The sequence below is a fragment of the Anguilla rostrata genome, chromosome 16 (genome assembly GCF_018555375.3).
Source record: "Anguilla rostrata isolate EN2019 chromosome 16, ASM1855537v3, whole genome shotgun sequence".
Taxonomy (NCBI): domain Eukaryota; kingdom Metazoa; phylum Chordata; class Actinopteri; order Anguilliformes; family Anguillidae; genus Anguilla; species Anguilla rostrata.
Window position 1 is genome coordinate 8,552,525 of NC_057948.1, and position 22,190 is coordinate 8,574,714.

A 22,190-nucleotide genomic window follows, 5' to 3' on the forward strand; every position below is an offset into this window, starting at 1 on the left:
TTGTTATTTTTAAATTTGTGGGAATTAGGCCACATATATAAAAGTGCAGTTATATCACTGGCACAGAAAATAAAGATAAAGACTAAAAGAGGCATCTTTCTGCATGGACAAAGGAAAGGACAACTATTGTTCTTCTTTCTGCACCAAATTTGGAAAGATTTTCTTGCCTCTGTCCCAGAACTTCTTGGTGCCATTGCAATGCCGTTTCCATAAGCAAATAATCAGTCATAGGTGTGTACAGAAGAACAGCTGTCAAATCCTAGAATTGAGTCCAGAGGGAGTTTAGTCACATCAGGTGTGTAGACTTGGGGTCAAAAACCCAAACAACCTGAGGCTGTCGCCTCACAGCAAGAAGGTCCTGGGTTCGAATCCCTGGGCCTTTCTGGAGTCTGCATGTCATCCCCGTGTCTGTGTGGGCTTCCTCTGGGTACTCCGGTATCCTCCCACCGTCCAAAGACATGCAGGTTAGGCTAATTGGAGACTCTAAATTGCCAATGAGTGTGCCCTGTGATAGATTGGCATCCAGGGTGTGTTCCTGCCTCTCACCCAATGCACGCTGGGATAGGCTCCAGCACCCCCCGCGACCGCACCCAGGATAAGTAGGTATAGATAATGGATGGATATTCTGTGTCTCTGAACCCTGGTCATACAGCAACTGCCCGAGCTGTGCCAGCACAGTACTGGGTTAGATGTTCATCTCCAGGTCCATTCTGGAACATTCTTTGACAAAGGTACGATGAAGCAGAATAGGCTACCATCCGCCCCATCTCGTTTTTCGAGGTTCAAGCACCGTGCAGTGCCACTTTCTGTTTATACGATACTAAAACTTTGTGTTTATCTCATTTTTTATTACGAGAAGCACCATTTTCATTTGACTGTATGAAAAGTGCTATATAAATAAAGTTTGATTGATTGATGGAAAACTTCCACAACTTTAGGAAGATTGCTCAGCCTAAATGGCATTCGCCAGTGCCACAGTGTGACGAGTGCTAATTTTTAGAACATTCGTGCCGCATCATTTTGAGTATGCCATCTGCCATACCCACGGTTCATGGCCTAATTTAGGAACCCCGTTTCACGCTTCCATTTGAGTCCATTACTTTAATAGCACAACGACAATAGGCCAAAAAGTAATATTCAATTCACTTGCATCATGGCGTATTCCACATCCAGTATCTTTTTACAAAGTGTTTCCAAGTGTCCTGATTGTATGCTGCAAGACCTTGCTAGTTTTCTAACAGACAGCTACCCATGTATAAGTGGCACAAGCTAAAAATATGGCTAACTACAGGACACAGTTCTATCACACCTTACAGTTATAACAAGATAACAAACTGAAGGCAGCGTGATTGCTAGCCAGGTCGCTAACTTACTCTTGTATAGGTGTTGCTTGAATCAGACGCAAGAATAGAAAAATGATGCTCCAACATTCACCCGGTATGAGTGCTTGTTTCATTTATAGGATTGCCGAAGTTTGGTTAAAACCAGAAAATTCTATAGTTATGAAAATACTATTATGCTGTTGTAATTACGAAAACTATAATTCAGGTCGACAAATAACATTGCTGCTGTTGTAATCACTGCTGTTACTGAAATAGGCATGATTTTCATAAATGCCATAGTCCACCAGAAAATCGATTTCCCCTCTTTTATTAAACTTTGCCATGCCAGATTTTGCTGAAATTACAATTCTGTTTGCATCGCTGACTAATACTGAATAATGAAGGCACTGGAATATGTTTTGGTGTAAGACAGGGCTCCCTCCAAACTAGACAGTCAGAGAGACACAGAGGAAAGAGAAAAAGGGAGAAAAAAATAAAAAGTACCAAAAAAAAAGACCTGAAAATAATTTATTATATAAATAATAAAAATAAATAAAATAATTTATATTATTTCTCCTGTGATTTGGGTACAAACCCCTCTGTTTCCTGTGATTCAGGTACAAGCCCCTCTATTTCCTGTGATTCAGGTACAAGCCCCTCTGTTTCCTGTGATTCAGGTACACGCCCCTCTATTTCCTGTGATTCAGGTACAAGCCCCTCTGTTTCCTGTGATTCAGGTACACGCCCCTCTATTTCCTGTGATTCAGGTACGATTTCAGTACAGCCCTCTTTCCTGTGATTCAGGTACAAGCCCCTCTGTTTCCTGTGATTCAGGTACAAGCCCCTCTGTTTCCTGTGATTCAGGTACAAGCCCATCTGTGTCCTCTGATTCAGGAGCCTGACAAAGAGTGAACAGCCAGTCTCCACGCGGTATGGAGAATCCACTGCCGGCAATCCCATTAAAATGATTTAACAGTTCATTTATATATTAAACAACTCACAGCGAGTTCTAAATCCCATTACTGCTCAGCCTCGGCTCTCCACAGAAGAGGGCAGCAAAACAGCCAATCAGATCTGCAACTTACGAGCCTCTTCCAATGGGCTTTCAGTTAAGGCCCTGACATCCTTCGAAATGAAAAAACCATAACCCCGCCCCCATAGTATGCTGACTTAATTCTGCTATATATGTGTGTTCTGCAACATGAAGTTGTCCATGTTGGTTTTCTCCCTTCTGACTTGTCTGTAAAAGGCACTTTCACTGTAGTACTCCAAATCTAGGCTGCAATGGAGACTTTAGAAACAGCCACTTGGACCAAACTGAGTCATTTCCACCCAGAGTATAAACAGATCTTAAATTATCACACATCTCTTGATAGAACATCCCTATTGGCTCCCAGGGTTAGCAACTGCTGTCCATAACACACTTAAAAAACCAGTCTTGCATTTCACATCTTATCAAAACCAACTTAAACAGCTTACATTGTCAGCGTCTTTTCCAACAGCTGGATAAATCAGGTTGCTCAAAGGTACAACTGAAGTGCCTTACCTGGATAATTAACCTGAAACCTCTGAGTTCTTATTAGCATTACACTGAACTGCATCGCAGATTTACAGACCATATTCCCACAAACATTACACCGAACTGCAGGCCTGAGTTACAGACCCTGTTCCCATAACCATTACACTGAACTGCAGCTCTGAGATACAGACCCTGTTCCCATAAACATTACACTGAACTGCATCGCAGATTTACAGACCATATTCCCACAAACATTACAGTGAACTGCAGCCCTGAGTTACAGACCCTGTTCCTATAAACATTACACTGAACTGCAGGCCTGAGTTACAGACCCTGTTCCCATAAACATTACACTGAACTGCAGCCCTAAACTGCAGTTGCAGACCCTGCTCTGAAAAACATTATGATTATGGGCTCCATGCTGGGGGGGGGGGGGAACTCATTTTTACAAAGAGCTCTCTCACACCCCTGATGGCCAGTCTAACTACCCGTCTGCCACATCACATTCACTCTCTCTCTCTCTCTCCAGTCTCTCTCTCTCTCTCTCACTCTCTACTCTCTGTCATACACACTCTGCTCTCGTGGATAGTACCTCTTATCAGGGGAGGTGTCTTGGCTCTCTGGCACCTCCTGCAGGTCGGGGAGGTCAGCGAAGTCGTCCTGCTCAGCCAGCCCGATCGCCAGAGACAGGACCACCATCTTCCCCTCGCTGCGGACCGGAGAGAGAGGGAGGGGGAAAGAGGGAGAGAGAGAGAGAGAGAAGGAGGGAGAGAGAGAGGGAGAGAGGGAGAGAAGGGGGGAGAGAGAAGAGAGAGGAAAAAGAGAGAGAGAGAAGGGGAGGAGGAGAGAGAGAGAAGGAGGGAGAGAGAAAAGGAGGGAGAGAAAGGGAGGGAGGGAGAGAGAGATGAAAGGAGGAAAGCGGAAAAAAGATAAGGGAGGATGGGGAGGGACGGCGGCGATGGGAGAAGTAAGGGAAGCAATGGAATGAAATAAATATAAAAAGGAAAGAAAGTGGAATAGAAGGGGTCACAAAAGATAGGGGAAAAAAGAAGACTATAGTGAGAAGATGGAAGCGGAGATCCTCTCCACACAAACATTGGGCCTCTCTGCTGAAAGGGAGCGACGTGTAAGGGGTGTTTGAAAGGGGAAAGCGCATGAAGGCTTTCGTAATGAACTCCGCTGCCGGGTGCCGAGAGTTTGGGTTGCCATATCTCCGACGAATCTCCATTCTAATGAAAAACAGTAACGGGGCAGGAAATGAAGCCTAGGCGCTCCTGACGAGCTTCGCGGGTTTACGCGTTCGCAAACGCTTCTCTTATTCTGTCTCAGTAAACACACACAAAGCTCAGTCAAGCACGCACGCACTCGCACACAGACACACACACACACACACAATTTGCACTGACTGTATTTCAAATTTGTTTTGTATTACCTTACGTGCCGTGTGTCTACGCTTCACTTCATTCATTCGTATCATTGTAAAAATCACTTGTGCCTGTTGTGAAGCACTTTCAGCCGCTGTTTGTATGAAAGGTGCTAAGCAAAGTTCATTATCATCATTATAATTATTTTTCTTTCTCTCTTTGTAACGCACACACATGCAGACAAACACACATGAACATGCACATCCTTGAAATAGATTGAGAAGGTCCAGGTGAAAGCTATGATCCCTTCACCTGTTAAATCCGCTTCAATCAATGTAGAAAAAGGGAGGGGAGGGGGGAGACCGGTTAAAGAAGGAGCTTTTAGGGCTGAGCCGAGTGAAACCTGGGTTGTGTACAGTGCCTTGAAAAAGTATTTGCCCCCTTCCTGATTTCCTCTATTATTGGACTATTTGTCACACTGAATGGATTCAGATCGTTAAACAAAATGAAATATTCGCCGAAAGGGAAAGTAAATAAACTCCAGACGCATTTTTTTCAATCATTATTTCATTTGTTTTTTTCAATTGTTATTTCGTTAAATGAAAAAGTTATCACGCAGCCATATCGCCTTTGAGAAAAAAAATAACACAGTGTGACAAGCGTGCGATAATAGAGTGAGTACTTTTTCGCGACACTGTACGTGAGGAACGGGCGAGGAAATAGATTTAAGTGCCTCCGAACGACGCATGACAGTAGGTGCCAGTCACGCTGGTCTGAGCGTGTCAAGAACTGCAGCGCGGCTCGGGTTTTAAGCACCACACCACCCCCCCCCGTGCACCTGGAACGGTCCCCCCAAAGGACATTCAGCCAATGGGAGGTCAGGGGATTGAAAACCTTCGATGAGCGAAGGTGAAAGGAGGCCGATGCCGGTCGCACGGAGGCGGTGCCAGAAGATCCATTAGAGAGAGCGCGAAGCCGGCGCACCCCGAAAGAGGAAGTGCTGACGACGGGTTTACGGACGAGACCACTTCACTCAGCGAAAGAGACAACCCCGCGATCGTTTTCGCGGGCGAAAAGGCCGCGAGACGCCGTCTAGGCTAAATATGTGAACATCACAGCCAATCACGTGCGTCCCTTCATGGCAGCAACGTATCCATCTGCAGGTGGACTTTTTTCAGCAGTGTCGTGCTCCTTGCCACAAGGCTGAGATTGTCCAAGAGTGTTTTCAGGAAGATGACTATGAAGTGAGCTCAACGCATTGGCTTGCCCAGTCACCTGACCTCAATCTGACTGGACATCTGAGACAGGAGATGGGAGGAGCTATTCGGAGTGGAGATCCACAGCCAGCTAACTGAACATAGCTCAGAGCCACGCTGGAGTCAGTGTGGCCCAGTGTCCCTGTGAAACACTTTAAACACCGCATTGAGTCCGTGCCCCGACGAACTGGGACTGTTATGAGGGCACAAGGAAGGGCAATTGAATATCAGAAAGGCGTCCCTAATGTTTTGTACACTCAGTGAATATATGCGCACACACACAAACATGCACATGCACCTGCACCCGCACATGAACACACACACACACACACACGCACCCGCACCCGCACACGAACACACACTCACACGAACACACACACATGCCCACACACACACACATGCACCCGTACATGAACACACACACACATGCACAAACACACACACACCCTAAATTCCTCATTATCATTTCAACGCACCTTTATACCCTCCCCCCCAAGATCACCCTCCCCACGCACTCCCTCCCCACCGCAGTATTAAGATTTGTTTTAGCCTAATTAGAAGTATCTGGACTAATTGTTTCTATTTGAGAGCTGTGCAGTGCTTTCTGGGCCACCTCCCTCTCCTCTCCTTTGAAAATCTAAATTTACACATTCTCTCTCTCTCTCTCTCTCTCACTCTCTCTTTCTCTTTCTCTCTCACTCTCAAGCCTTTTGTCTTTTCTACAGTTTTCTTTCCATCTTCTCATCTCTTAACTCACTCATATTTCTATTCCTATCCCTCTCTCTCCAGCTCAACTCTTGCAATATCGTTCCACTTAATCCTTTCTCCCTCCCCCCCCTCTCTCTCTCCTATTCAAAGTGCTTTATTGGCAAGGCAGATGTAGGCTCTTGCATTGCCAAAGCGAGAGCTATAATAAAACTATGCACAATATGGATCATAATTGTAATTAAAAAAACATTGCCAAGTTCTGCCACACTAAAGAAAAATGAACAAAGGGAATCTATAATAAATCACAAAAATAACAATGTGATGTTAGGTTTGTGTGTGCGTGTGCTTTGTACTTGTGTGTGCATGTGCGTTATATGGATGCGTGCGTGACCCACTGTTTATCAGAATATGGCAAGCGAGTTGCGCAGCCAGGATACAGCAATCTTGATTTCCCCAACTAAAAAGGCTAGATTATCACAATCAGGTGTTTCATCAAACTGTGGACATATGCGGTTGATTCTGGAAAAGAATTTACCAATTAGCAAATTTGGTTGAATTTAGGGCGTTCGATCGGGACGTGTTTGTCGCAGTTTTATTTTGCGATTACACCGTTTGCGCAATACTTTTTTCATCCAGCGGCCATAACTCCTCAGTGAGCGCCAGCTCTACGGCTAGGCAGCGCTCCCTGAGTCTCCACCTCATCAAGGGGCTTCTCAGCTTCACATCGGTCACTGTGGTCAGGCGGTTTGCTGTAGTGCGCCGTCTTTTTAAAGCCCAATAGCACCATTTTACTTTGTGATTTTGTTCGAGAGTTCCTGCGGGCGATGTCATTTCGTTTCCTTGTTCCCATCTCGATAGGCTTGTAATTTTGTTCTGGTCCTGAGCCAGTGAGGTGTAAGTCAGCGGTTCCCAAACTGACCCCATTTGGCAATAGACATTTTTAACCCCTCCCGTCCCCCAAACCCTCCCCCCCCTCCTCACACACACACACACTCTGTGATGTCCCTTTTTCGTTCAGGCAATGCTACTGTGGCACCGAAAAGACCCTTTAAAAACCCCCTGGTTTATGATCAGGATAGCAGTCTTCTGCAGGTCCTACTTTAGCCTGTCCTTTGTCCTGTCCACTTCCACATACAACACCTGCGTTCATGCATACGTATTTTGTGATTTTGTTTTGTTTTGTCTTGTGTCAATCATTCGATAATAAACATTGTTTGAATTACATTTCCTGTGCCTTGTTTCAGTCCTAGGCGTACGGGTTTCATTGGTCACGTCCAAACAGTTGTCCCCCAGGTTAATATAACCCAGGTGGTTTCTGGGACATCGGAAACGGGTTACAGATGAGAGAGGCGCGGAAGCGTACTCCGGAGAGCCACCTGGTCTCAAAACAGAGGAACATCTGGTCAGGCGACCTGCTACGGGCTGGCCGAGCAGTGATTAATCTCCGAGGGAAGAGGGGGCCAGGACCGCAGTTAACCACATAGAGACCGGGGGCCGGGACCGCAGATAACCGCGTAGAGACCGGGGGTCAGGACCGCAGTTAACCACATAGAGACCGGGGGCCAGGACCGCAGTTAACCACATAGAGACCGGGGGCCAGGACCGCAGTTAACCGCGTAGAGACCGGGGGCCGGGACCGCAGTTAACCGCACAGAGACCGGGGGCCAGGACCGCTGTTAACCGCATAGAGACCGGGGGCCAGGACCGCAGTTAACCGCACAGAGACCGGGGGCCAGGACCGCAGTTAACCGCGTAGAGACCGGGGGCCGGGACCGCAGTTAACCGCACAGAGACCGGGGGCCAGGACCGCAGTTAACCGCGTAGAGACCGGGGGCCGGGACCGCTGTTAACCGCACAGAGACCGGGGGCCAGGACCGCTGTTAACCGCATAGAGACCGGGGGCCGGGACCGCAGTTAACCGCACAGAGACCGGGGGCCAGGACCGCAGTTAACCGCATAGAGACCGAGGGCCAGGACCACTGTTAACCGCGTAGAGACCGGGGGCCAGGACCACTGTTAACCACGTAGAGACCGGGGGCCAGGACCGCTGTTAACCGCGTAGAGACCGGGGGCCAGGACCACTGTTAACCACGTAGAGACCGGGGGCCAGGACCGCAGTTAACCACATAGAGACCGGGCTCCAGGATCGCTGTTAACCGCATAGAGACCGAGCTCCAGGATCGCTGTTAACCGCATAGAGACCGAGCTCCAGGACCACTGTTAACCGCATAGAGACCGAGCTCCAGGACCACTGTTAACCGCATAGAGACCGGGGGCCAGGACCACTGTTAACCGCATAGAGACCGGGGGTCAGGACCACTGTTAACCGCATAGAGACCGAGCTCCAGGACCACTGTTAACCGCATAGAGACCGAGCTCCAGGACCACTGTTAACCGCATAGAGACCGAGCTCCAGGACCACTGTTAACCGCATAGAGACCGAGCTCCAGGACCACTATTAACCGCATAGAGACCGGGGGCCAGGACCGCAGTTAACCGCATAGAGACCGAGCTCCAGGACCACTGTTAACCGCATAGAGACCGGGGGCCAGGACCGCTGTTAACCGCATAGAGACCGGGGGCCAGGACCGCTGTTAACCACATAGAGACCGGGGGCCAGGTTTACTGAGGAGATATTCGCAGCCCCAAATATTCGCTACGTAGCGGTTCTGCTGCGGTCGCAGGTACCGACACATTGGCGACCGAGACCGCTTCTACAGTATGTACGCCATGAAATATAGCTAATTCAATGCCCTCGTTCACAATTTTGTGGTAGGAGTCACCCATGAAGAGTCAGGAACGATACGGTACGCTCACACATCCAGATTGCAAGGCGCTAACAGATGGATATGGAACAACCAGGTGACAAGTAGCGAAGGAACCACAACAAAAACAGAACTTGAATTTACAGATCAGGAAATACAGGTAACGTTCAACGAGGTGCAGCTTCACCAAGCCGTATTACAACGCAGGAATACAACACCAAAGGGGAGGATAAAAATTTTGAGTGACACCACACGCAAAACGAATTCATCAGGTATGATAAAAACGAACAGTACAGGACGTGAGGAAAGGACGGCATGACGTTAGGTGGTGGTGGTGCACAAAAAGGCAAAACTTCATGAGGGGAAAAAGACACAGATGGTGGTCCAACTAAGGAAAGAATATCAACACACAGAACAGCAGGTGGAAAATCCCGGGAAAATACGCAAGTTGCGTGGGTTTAAAGGAACAGACACTTCTGATGGGAGAAGGCCACAGACAGTGCGAAGATAAAACCGTATTATCAATTCATTATATACTCTACTGAACGCAGAACAACCATTTAAACTGTTTAAATTCAGAACTACGTTTTTATACTAACTGCCAGCTCATGAATTCAACAGGCGCATTGCGTCCTTCCAGTAAAAAACGTATAATTCCATACTATATCTGAAAATAAACTAAACGTGTGAACCATGTTTTAAATCCCGCCTCCGTCCCGGAGTGTTATGCATTATGCATTCGTTCATATCCACCCCACGCATCCCACAAGGGAAACTCATTTGACTGTTGAGGATGAGCGTACAGCCCAACGCCCTTCTCCGGTACATCCGGCGTGCGACCTGTGGGCTATATCACTGGAAATAATCGCCTGCTTTCAGAAGTTCAAAAAAATTCTCACATGAAAAGGGTTCGCAAATGCACGCTTCCTTAAACTAGATGCTTAATTGGCCTAATTTACATTCTCTCTGCCGTGTTTTGCGCGTTCGCTCCTGGCATACATACACACGAACGCGTTTGACTATTCGTCGAAAGGAAGTCGCGGAATGATGCGATCCCCGCAAAATGCACCCGGATAGCGCAGCCTAATTTTGACCCATTGTGACCATTTTAGTAAATACAAAGTAGATATATGCAACCTTACAGCAACTGCTTCTGCACTGGAAAAGCGGTCACAATGCTTTAGTAAATCTAGCCCTGGGTTTCCTGGATCACATCTAAGACCCAGCATGACTCCAATCTATCCACTTCCATCGCATTCGTAAGAACGCCTGATTTACGCAACATTCGGTGTTTCATTTGTAAGGACGTTTGATTTGATTTGATTTGATTTACGCAAATGGCACATTTCCATTTTTATTTTTCTCTAAAATACGTTCTGAGTCACCTTCGTGACTAACGCTGAGTTTGAGTTTCAAATGAAATATCACAAAGGAGAAAAATTTCAATGCATCATTTGAATTTCAGGTAAATGTGAGAATCGGTCAGGGGCCTGAATGATTTTCAAAGTTCTGTATCTATGCACTCGCCACCGTTCAAATCCATTTTAATCTTCTCTTCTCTTGACCTTTCCCCATGTCTCCCTCCCTCCCTCCCTCCCTCGCTCCCTCCCTTTCTCCTTCTGCCCCGCAGTGACACTCCATCAGAGGCGCAGTGTTCCTTTGGACAGGGGATCAATGCCGCACTGAGTGTGGGGTTAAGTGGGATTCGCAGAACGCAGCCAAAGCCTTGTTTTTACGCTGATGCGCACTGACACTCTCTTACACACACACGCACGTGCGCGCGCACAGGCAAGCATGCTCGCACACACATTCACACACACACAAACACACACATTCACACACACACACACACACGCGCACACACACACACACGCACATCACACACGCACACACACACATGCACATCACACACACACACGCACATCACACACACACGCGCGCGCGCACACACACAGACACACACGCACATCACACACACGCACAGACACACACACATACACATTCACAAACACACGCACACAGAGACACACATACACACAAACACACACACACACACACAGACAGACACACACACAGTAGTCCTATTCACATTGGCACATAGAGAGGCTCAGTCAGTGATATATGTGCTGAATGGCACAGTGGATGATCTTCACTGCAGGCGGATGGCTCTGCATTCAGTTTAAACAGAGCAAGCACTGCCAAAGGCTCAGTCCCACACTGAACCACATCTCACCACACTCAATCCCACGCTTAACCAAGTCTCACCATACTCAATTCTACACTGAAACAAATCTCATAATCTCACAGAAGATCACTTTCACACAGAGGATCTCTTTCACACAGAGGATCTCTTTCACACAGGGGATCTCTTTCACAAAGAGGATCTCTTTCACACAGAGGATCACTTTCACACAGGGGATCTCTTTCACATAGGGGATCTCTTTCACACAGAGGATCACTTTCACACAGAGGATCTCTTTTACAGAGGGAGAATAAGAGAGATAAAAGCAATATCCAGACACAGAGAAGCCATCTGAAATCATGATCGAAGCAGAAGCCTTCAAACCAAATACACATTCGTGGACTCTCACTTATGCAAGAGTGTCATTGCTTGATGATTGATCATGGGACAAACTATAGGGAGGACTATATAAAGAGTTTGATATGAAGAACAGATATGTTTGGAACATGAGTCAACTGCGATCAATAAAGTTGTTCAGCTTGCAAGATACGCCGTGCTACAAGGTTTCATTTCCTCGTTCGCATTAGTGTTTCTCTTGACACCTGTGGTCCACACTATTAAGTGTGCAAACAGTTTTTTTTCCCCCTTAACATATTCAAATATGCATTTGACATACTTAAAAACCACACATGCCCTGCCAGTTTCCGAGTATTTGTAAGTACTATAAATGACGGATGGCCTGATACAAGGTTTGAAAGCATCGGAGTGATAAGAGAAGCTAAAAAGCGAGTGATGAGCGAGTGAAGGATGGTTAAAGGTGGAGGACAGGAGAGGAGGATGAAGTATAGTCGAGGCCCGCCGAACGAGAGAACGCCAAAGAGCCGCATTCCTTCCTGCCGTTTAATTCCGCGTCGGGCGCGGTATTGAGGACGATGTGAGGGGCGAAGTGGACTGGGGGTTTGGGCCGGATTTGCCGGGTTCAAATGAAAGATAGCATAAATGAGATGGACTGAAATGTCAGGTTGAAGTGGTGGTAAATGCTGGAGAAGCAGACAGAAGATACTTCAATAAGTAACGGTAGTCAGCGGTGGCTCAGATGTACAAAGCAGGCAGTACAAGTTAAGGCAAACCCATATTACATATAAAATCCCCGCATGAAAATAATATGCGTTCAAAATACCAACAGAAGTAAATACCACCCAGCCCTGTAAACAGTATATGTGAGTCCAACACAAACAGCAGAGAGTCACAGTCCCAGAAGACAAAGTCAAAGACTCAAAGAGTCAGGACAGCAGAGACTCACAGAGGACAGAGTCAGAGACTCAGGACAGAAGGGACTCACAGAGGACTGAGTCAGAGACTCAGAACAGAGGACAGAGTCAGAGACTCAGGACAGAGGGGGACTCACAGAGGACAGAGTCAGAGACTCAGGACAGAGGACAAAGTCAGAGACTCACAGAGGACAGAGTCAGAGACTCAAGACAGAGGACAGAGTCAGAGACTCAGGACAGAGTCAGAGACTCATAACAGAGGACAGAGTCAGAGACTCAGGACAGAGGACAGAGTCAGAGACTCAGGACAAAGGACAGAGTCAGAGACTCAGGACAGAGTCAGAGACTCAGGACAGAGGACAGAGTCAGAGACTCAGAACAGAGGACAGAGTCAGAGACTCAGAACAGAGGACAGAGTCAGAGACTCAGGACAGAGGGGAATCACAGGGGGAAGCTCAGACTCAAAGGAAAGGAACAGCCAGATAGACTCACAGGAAGGATTTGACGTCGAGGCCGCGGTTTCGGATCTGACCCATCATGTGGTCCCAGCTGCCAGGGTCTGTGTGCAAGTGTCCACCTCTGGCGCCCCGGCCGGCCCCCCGCACCCCCCTGGGGGCTCCCCTGGAGGCGGGGCCCTGGTGCAGCTGGCCCAGGCTCTGGGAGGTGGGGGGTGGCGTCGTGTGGGAGAGGGGCTGCTGCAGGCTCTGCTGCCGGAGCAGGGTTCGAGGCCTGGGGGGCCCAGAGGAGGGGAGGTGCTCCGAGGTGGAGGCGGAGGACAGGGAGGGGTCCCCAAAACTGGACGGACACAGGAGCAGGGAAAGGAGGGAGGAGCGGGAGAGGGGGCGGTGGCGGTGGCGGTGGTAGTGGCAGGGGTGGGGGCGAGGCAGGAGGCGGAGGAAGGGAGGAGCCAGGAGGAAAGGGTGGGGTGAGGGGGCGGGGCCAGGGGTGGAGGAGGCGGAGGAGGAGGAGGAGGGATGAGGAAAGGGGGAGGGAGGGCAGGAGGAATTGAGAGGACAGTGGGAGGAGCCAGAAGGACAATGGGAGGGGCCAAATGAGTAGTGGGAGGGGTCAGGGTAAATGAAAGACAGGGGGATGTGAGAAGACAGAGAGGAAAGAGAGAAAAGAGGGACAGAGGGAGGGAGGGAGGGGCAGACGAGGTTGAGGAAGGGGGGAGGGCAGGAGGAAGGGAGGGCGGGAGGCGCGGGGGGCGGGGTGAGGGAGAGAGGGGTGGGCGGAGAGGGGGAGGAGTGGGGAGGAGGGGAGAGGAGGAGCAGGAGGGAGAGAGAGAGCAGAGTCAGGCAGCAGCAGTAGCAGCAGTAGCAGAAGTAGCAGTAGAGCCCGCAGCTGGTCTGCGGGGTGTGAGAGTGCGACGCGCGAGCCGCGTGTGTGTGCACAGGCGTGTGTGTGTGCGTGTGCGTGACCGTGTGCACGGGCGTGTGGGCGGGCGGGCGCGGCCGTCCGGCGCCCGTCTGCGCGGCTCGCGTCAGCGTGGGCGGGGCCTGTCCGAGCCCCGCGTGCGTCGCCTGCGCCGTTCGGCCGAGCGACGGCCGTCGCCGCGGCGCCCCCGCCAGAGCGGCCCGGGCCTGCGCGACGCGGGCGTGGCGGCCCGCGTGATGGGCGGAGCCGTGCCGGGCGCCCGCCGTCCGCCGGTGCGCCGGGTGCGAGATCCTCATGGTTTCCCCCTCTCTCTCTTTCTCTCTCCCGTTTCTCTCTCGGTCCCCCCCTTGTTCCCGGTCGCTCTTTTCCGGCTTCGCCGTCTCTCTCTCTCGCTCCGCTCTCCGGTCCGAGCGCGTGCGCGTGCCCCTCTCCTTCCTCGCTTTTAAACGCTCGCTCGGCCCCCCTAGAGGAGCGTCAGCCAACCGGCTTCCTCCGCTCGCTCTCCGACCCCCCTGTTAACGCGCCTCCCCCCTCCCTTTCTCCTTCTGTCTCTTCCTGTTCGTCTTTCCCAGCCCTTGTCAATCATCCCTTTTTTTTCTCCTCGGTCATTAACGCTTTGAGCACTTCAGCGCAGGGTCCGTTTCGGCCAGCTGAACCCGGAACGCGTCACTTTATCCGTCGCGCTTTTACGCTGAAGTGGATTTATCCGTCGCCATTTCGCCAGAGTAGAACATCCAGTGGATTTTTAAGTGGGTGATTGCAGTGCTTCTGAGTGCCATAATGCTCCGCAGATTATGGAATTTGTGGAACTAATTACGGCTTGTGATAACTCTCTCTGCAACCATGCGCAGCTGCCTGCCTCCCTCCCTCCCTCCCTCGCTCGCACACACCACCCCGCAGTCAGCCCCTGTCCCATAATTCCCGGCGTGAGAAGCGCCACAACTGGGTTACGTGCTGGATTTTTCACACCGTGAGATGAGGTGCTGTTTCCCAGCAACGTGGACCTCTCCCTCAGTTAAAATAAAAAATGTAACGAAATAAAAACATCTGACAACTCTCAGGACAATCAGAACAGCTGCTAGAGGGCATTTAGCACGAAGGAGAATTTTATCTGTCCTGTTCTCGTCTTTCTTTTCCCTTCATTTGTTCAAGCTGCCTCACTCTGAATGACGCCATTTTGGCCTCCATCTCTGGTACAATGTCTGCTTAAAGGCTAACCTGCATCCCAGTAGCAAAGCAAGAAGGTTTGGGAATTGGTGAATGAATGATGATGGAGGACCAGGGTAGAAAAATATAAAATATAAGAATACAAAGGAACAGCTGGGAGTGATAATGGTTCTGAGAAAGAAAGAATGAAAGAGAGAAACAGATGGGTGTGAGATGTGTACGCACATACACACACACACACACACACACACAACACACACACATGCTCGCACACACACATGCACATGCAAACACGCACACAGACACATGCGCACACACACACACATTGTCACACATGCTCGCACACACACATGCACATGCAAACACGCACACACACATGCACACAAACACGCACATGCACACACATACACATTTTCACACATGCTCACACACACACATGCACATGCAAACCCACACACACTCAAACACACACACACACACACACACACATGCACACACACCTGCACAAGAAAACGTCACTACTTTTCGAAGCCTGAAAATAGAATCCAATTACAGACAAGACGGCAGGAAGAGAGAGAGAGAGCGAGAGAGGGAGAGAGAGAGAGAGAGGAGAGGTGAAGGAGTGAAGAAGCGAAAGACAGTTGGGAAAGGGGGAAGATGTCAGGAGAGCGCGGCGGGAATGAGGTGCGAGGGGAAGGTGTGAAATGGAGAAAGAGAGGATCCGCAGAGCAGAAACCCGTTGAAGCCGCCGCCGCCGCCGCTCATGAAAGGGCCTCGAGAAAACGCGCTTCATCAAAACGCCGCTGGCTAACTCCGCCCCTTTTCCGGCCGACGAACCGGAACGCACCGTGACGTCACCGCGACGGACGGACTGCAAGCACAGAATCCAGTGATCCTGTGCTTTCCGGCGGCCGCCTTACAGTAAGTCTGCGACCCACAGACATCACCTGACGCTGGGTATCTACCCTGGTGATGCTCTGCCAGGCCTGCACTGGAGCCATCTTTAGTTCCTGCCTGTTTTGTGGGATTTTCACCTTTCGTCTTCTCTTCAGCAAGTGAGATGCCTGTTCAGTTGGTTCAGGTCAGGTGATTGACTTGGCTAGTCAAGAATGTTCCACTTTTTGGTCCTGACAAACACCTTGGTTGCTTTAGCAGTGTTTTTAGGGTCAGCATCCCTAAGCATTCTTAGGGTCGCTAAGAAATTTTTCTTAACGAACTCTATGCAACCAAAACATTAATCATTGGGGAAAAAGTGGGAAAGTTTTGGACTGGCCAAGTCAGACTCTTGATTTAAAACCAATCGAGCGTGCATTTCATTCGCTGAAGAGGACGCTGAAGACAAAAACCCTCTGAGAACAAAGATGAACTGAAAGTAGCTGCAGGCAAGGCCTGGAAAGGCATTTCCAAAGAAGACACAAAAACATTTGGTGACGTCACTGACTCATAGACTGCTCATAGATGCAGTTATTGCAATTAAGAGCCATGCAACCAAATATACGAATGTGTTACTTTGATTTACTTTTAAGTTATCGGTTAACTACATTTTGCCCAGCTGAAAATAGGGGGACTCAACACAAAAACATTTGTAAATACCATGAAATTCTGATCAATAAAACAAATAAAAATAACCAATTTGACTCTACCCATTCTACACACACACTCTATGTACACATAGTATCTCTGTGTGTGCATGTGCACAAATAAAGTAGCAATGTCGTAATAGCTCACATCACATATACTGTATAATTGACCTATGTTTTTATGTATATTTTTACTCCTCGTATTTTCAGATTCATGGTAACCACGAGCATCTTTTTTCACATGGCCGGTCGGAGCAGCGTATGAGTCAGCGGCTTCGCGCGGCTCTGGAGCTCTTCCTGTGCGGGGCCCTCTGGGGGTGCGGAGACGGCCCCCGGAGCGGACGTGCGGGTCTGTGAGTCACACAGAACCCCCCCTCCCCCCCCCCCCCCCTCGCTCTTTATCCTGCGCTCACCTGACGGGCGCTCCCGAGCCACCCCGCGCGCCTCCGAGCTCCGTCTACCCCCTCGGCCCGCCACCCCGATTGGCGGCAGCTGCACTGCTATTATTAGCCCGTTATTATCAGCCCAATCTTCGCCCCGGAAAGGGCTGGGGCGGGATTTCGCTCTGGCCCAACGCTAATGAACCCGGTTCCACCAATCAGCTAATTGTGGTCTTCGATCCAGACTCGGACTTGCGACAAGTGCTTTCTTGGCAAGAACGAAAGCCAGCAGTGGCCGATCGTAATGGACTGGAGTGCACTTGGAGTACCCCTGCATGCTGTTTTAACGTGTGATATAAACCCCCCTGCATTATCCTCTCCCTCCCAAGATGAGAGCACATACTCACTCCAGCATTCCTCCAGTCCTTTGGGTCCCTGAGGTACAGGTGACCGTGGTAATGGCAGTTGCTGTTGTCATGTTACCGAATGCCCATCACCACAACACTGTCTGTAAGTGCTACCCCTTCATGAATTTTCATAAGAACACCAAATCTGATGTTTTGGCTTCAGAGTAATCTGGTGGATCGAAGATCCGTGTCTATACATCCACTCCCTCGCTGGAACCACTTATACTGTACCCCAACAACATTTCCTCAACATTTCTCCAACATGGTCCCAACATTCTTCCAACTTTCCTCCAACATTCCCTCAGCATTCCTTCAATGCTCCCCGACGTTTACCCAACATTCCTCTACCATTCCCTCAATGTTCCACCCATGTATCCTCAATGTTTCCCCAACATTCCCCCATTCCCTCAATGTCCCACCAATGTTTCCCCAATGTTTCCCCAACATTCCCTCACCATTCCCCGCAATGTTCCACCAATGTTTCCCCAACATTCCCCCACCATTCCCTCAATGTTCCACTCATGTATCCCCAATGTTTCCCCAACATTCCCCCACCATTCCCCGCAATGTTCCACCAATGTTTCCCCAACATTCCCCCACCATTCCCTCAATGTTCCACCCATGTATCCCCAATGTTTCCCCAACATTCCCCCACCATTCCCTCAATGTTCCACCCATGTATCCCCAATGTTTCCCCAACATTCCCCACCATTCCCCTCAATGTTCACTCAACATTCCCCAATGTCCCCCCAATGTTCCCCATTCCCCTTCCATACTCACTTGCTGTGCTTCAGGCTTCCGGACTGCACGTGGCTCTGGACCGTTTGCCATCTTCCCGCCCTGCTGCTCCCCGTTACTACGTTGGTCGCGCCGTCGCTTTGATAGGGCCCTACCCCGCCCTCGGCTCCGCCCTCGGCCCCGCCCCCTGCCCCACCCCCATCCCCAGCCGACGCCCCATTTTGAGCAGACACTGCCCCACTGAGGAGAGACAGAGGGAGGAGGGGAAATGGAGAGAAAGGTGGAGAGTGACAGGGCAATCAGCCAATCAGCATGGTAGAACAGCCCTGTTGTAAGCCACACAGCCAGGCAGAGAGGGGAGGGGCAGGTGCTGATTGCGCTGCAGTTTTCCAGTTCAGAGGAAGGTGGAGCCAGAGGATATCAGGTAGGCAGGCTGGCCTGTGGTGTGGGGTTAGCTGGGAGAGGAAGGTGGAGTCTGGTTACATACTAGAGTGCACTGGCAACTTATGGTATATATTGAAGATTGGAATACATACCATAGGGGCCAGCGCAGTGTTCTCATCTGCCTTGAGCATTACATGTTTCCTTAATAGTCCTGGAAGCAACATATATAGTAAGCATTGGATGATGTCCTACCTTACGTAAAATAGGGCCCAGGTAATAACAAAGCAGTTCAACCGAACTGCATGGCTTTGGGGGCTTTGAATCCTGAAGGATGTTTGCTGTCTTGACTGTCAGAGGCCTGTGTCGGTAACTAGGGGAACTAGAACAGAATGCGCTCGCCACACCAGTGCACCGGACCTCCCTGGATTGTGCAAGGGCATGCGAGCACAGAGACGGCCAATGCCGCGGAGACCGGAATGCGGCCACTAGGGGGCAGCACTGCGGCTTGTGCTCATTAGCTCTACAGCGTAATGATCTAGCATCTAGGCCATCTACAGCATGGTTTCCAGCCCGGGAGGGAATATGTGCAAAAATGGCGGCGGGAGTGGCGATCAAAGTGAAGAACAGTGGTGCCCCCTGGTGGTAACAATGTAGGACTTGCATCCTTTGTGAGTCTCACAATTGTAAGAACCTGTCAATCAGTATGAAGTATGAGAATTCATGACTTTCCAAAGTCTACAAGGTCTCATTTATGAGTTTGGAGTCTGTTTTTTTTTTGTTAGGGGAAATTGGTCCTCAGTGCAGTTGCCATGTCCACACAGGTTAATATCCTGCTCCCAAGTAACCCAGAACAATCAACCAGCCTCAAATAAAATATGAGGTTATGACAACAACCACGTGTATGAAATGTGTCATACCTTTCACTGAAAGAACAGAAACTGGGACTCTTAAGATGGCAAGCGGAGGGATCCAGTAAAATCCAGCCAATGGTCACCTTTTCCAAGGGGCGGTTGCAGTGACCTCAAGGATAACGGGCATGGAGCTGTTTACATGGCGGCCGTTAGTGGGACTGGGTTAGTTTCATCCTTGCGGTCAATGAAACCTCCATGTGACAAATCGTACTGTCTTGAGAATTTGCAGCAGGCCTTCAGGCATCAGACCCATCTTCACGCTAGTCATTCAGAGTTCACAAATTGCATAATTTACGAAGAAGCTGCAGCTCACTTTTTTTTTTCTTCTACTTCCATTCATAAACCAGATGAAAGTGTAAGTGAGAATCTGATAGGGATCTAATGCTTCTCACTTAATGTGGGTAGGGCCTATTTAATATTGACATTTTTTTTTACCCGGAGGCCTTGAATGACATTGCCTTGAGGTGAGGATTTTGTGAGGATCCGATGCTGCCATCTTAAATAAGCTCTCTCGAGCCGTGGTGGAGGAAACGCATCCTTCCTATAAATAATCCAACAGTTTTCCCATTTCCACAGTCACACTTCTAAAGACACAGGGCCCACATTCATTCATGACCCCGTCCACACTTTTGTTTATCATGCGACGCGTATCCAATTTCTTGACAAATCTGACACTCGTAGCATTTGATGATTGCGGTCGGAACGCAGGATACTAGATTGTTGATTGGAACGGGCCAAATCTAAATCACATGACGAGGTAGTCTGGATTCCGGATTCCACTGGAACAGGATCTGGAGGTAAACACTTCCACATTACATCTTCTATTACCAACTTTCTACTGACACGTAGCATCCCATAATAAGAGTCGAGACGCACCCTGACGCAGAGCCGGTCGTCAGGCTGGACAGAATACTGAGCGCCACAACTAGGAAAACAGAAATTTCGGCAGAAGATAACGTGCTACGCGTGAACAGACGACCGCGTATATCAGATACACAGAGGTCAGATTTTTCAACGGAAACTGGATACGATCGTAAACAAAGCCCAGCTGTACCATGGGACATGAGCGATGTCGTCGCTGTGGTGGGTGCCGAGGCCAGGTCAGGTGGGTCGCTAAGCCCCGGACGCTCCAGAGTTAGCGTTCAGTGGAAGCCTCCGTCGCCGAACGCCCTCCACCACACAACTTCGACTGCGCCCCCACCCCCACCACAGCGCACGATATGGGCCGTCCTTCGTCTTTAGACAGCAGAACGTCAAGGCAAAAACTCTTTGGATTAAGAAGGCGAGCAGGCGGGTCGAGGAAGGTTAATTCGGAGGGTGGTTAATAGGAAGAGCCAGTCAGCTTGGGAGAGAAGCCAGGGAGATGCAGAGGGAGAGGGGGAGGCAAAGAAAGAAAAAAAAAGCGAGAATGATAGAATGCAGGGATTCACCGATCAACACGCAGCCAAAACAGGGAAGCCACACCATGCCCAAGTCCAACGGTCAACCCTCCGAAAAAAACCGACAGGAACTTTCAGACAGAGGGATGGGAGAAGGGAGGTGCTTCACCTTTGACGCCACAAAGGGACTGGTGGTAAGGTAGGTGTGTGTATGTGTGTGCGTGTCTACGTGCGTATGTCAGGTGCATGTGTGTGCATGTCTGCGTGTGTGTACATGTGTGTGCCTGTGTGTGCCTGTGTATGCGTGTGTGTGCGTGCGTGCATGTGTATTAGTGTTTGTGTATGCGCGCGTGTGAGCGTATTCGTGTGTGTCTATGCACGTGTGTGTGCGTGTGTGTACGTTTTTGCATTTTTGTTGGACATGAGGGTTGTCCGTCTCCATGGTCATACCCCATGGGTTAAAGGTGAGAAAGTAAACATTTGGTGTTAGTGAGATCAGCAGGGGTGTAGGGACCTAGGGGGCCCGCAGGGGGGGGTGTCTGAGGTACGATAACGTGTGCTTTCGTTTCAGCGGGAACCCACAGGGGGGTCTCTGAGGCACGAGTGCTGTTTCTCAGAAAGTCGAGGAGCAGGAAGCGAAAGAGCTGACCTGGGGAACAGAGAGAGGATAACAGCTTCGGTTCGGCAATCTTCAGCGTCTCAACTAACGAATGTACGTGCATGTAGCCTTGAGAATTATCTGTTTAATATGGCCACGCAACATTGTTTGTGCCTGTCAGTGAGTATGAACAATGACATTTCCACTAATTAGATGAAGATGCCTTTGTGGGGCTGAATTAACGGACTGTGTGTTACATCTAACTGATGGCTTTTTTAATAATGTCATTTAAATCTGCTGTTGACTTAATCTAAGATGAGCCAAGATCATATGTCAATTATATTACATGATTATATATTATATGCAACATTCCTACCAAAACATTGATATTGTCAATACTGATACATATGTGAGTGTAAGAGCGCTGTACCACTGATTCCAATAATCTTGTATTGTTAATGATGTATGGTGAATGTTTGAGGGCACTGTATTTGAGGGCATTGTATACCATCTTAGACACATGTTTTACCAATATACCCCAATTAGGGCTGTATATCTATTGTGTGACACGAGCTAACAAGGTTTGGTTGTTTGGGTGCCTGCATTAGCCTAGAAGCTCCATTAATCTTGAATGAACAAAGCCTAATCAAAACTCACAGACCCGTTGCGGTCATCCTGTGATCCTCAAAAAAAAAACCCAGATTGCGTATGTGTGTGTTCATCTGTCTGTGTGTGTTTATCCTAAAAATGAGGCTTATGCTAATATTCATATCTCTTGAAGTGTTAGTGTGAGCGGGCAAAAGCAGAGAGGGGAGGGGCCTCATCCAGCCCAGCTGTGAAGGGAGAAGTCTCTTACCGTGCGTGACTGCGACTCACTTGAGT

At 49.3% G+C, this 22,190-nt stretch overlaps 1 protein-coding gene across 1 annotated transcript in view; it reads right to left on the reverse strand.

The window, feature by feature from the left end:
- Nucleotides 1-22,190, reverse strand: part of LOC135241493 (synaptotagmin-7-like) — a 176,904-nt gene that overhangs the window by 50,710 nt on the left and 104,004 nt on the right. The window contains exons 4-6 of the mRNA XM_064311963.1: nucleotides 18,079-18,276; nucleotides 12,880-13,182; nucleotides 3,434-3,550 (exon numbers count right to left, since the gene is read on the reverse strand). Of these exons, the coding sequence (XP_064168033.1) occupies nucleotides 3,434-3,550; nucleotides 12,880-13,182; nucleotides 18,079-18,276 (618 nt within the window). The remainder of the gene's footprint in view (nucleotides 1-3,433; nucleotides 3,551-12,879; nucleotides 13,183-18,078; nucleotides 18,277-22,190) is intronic.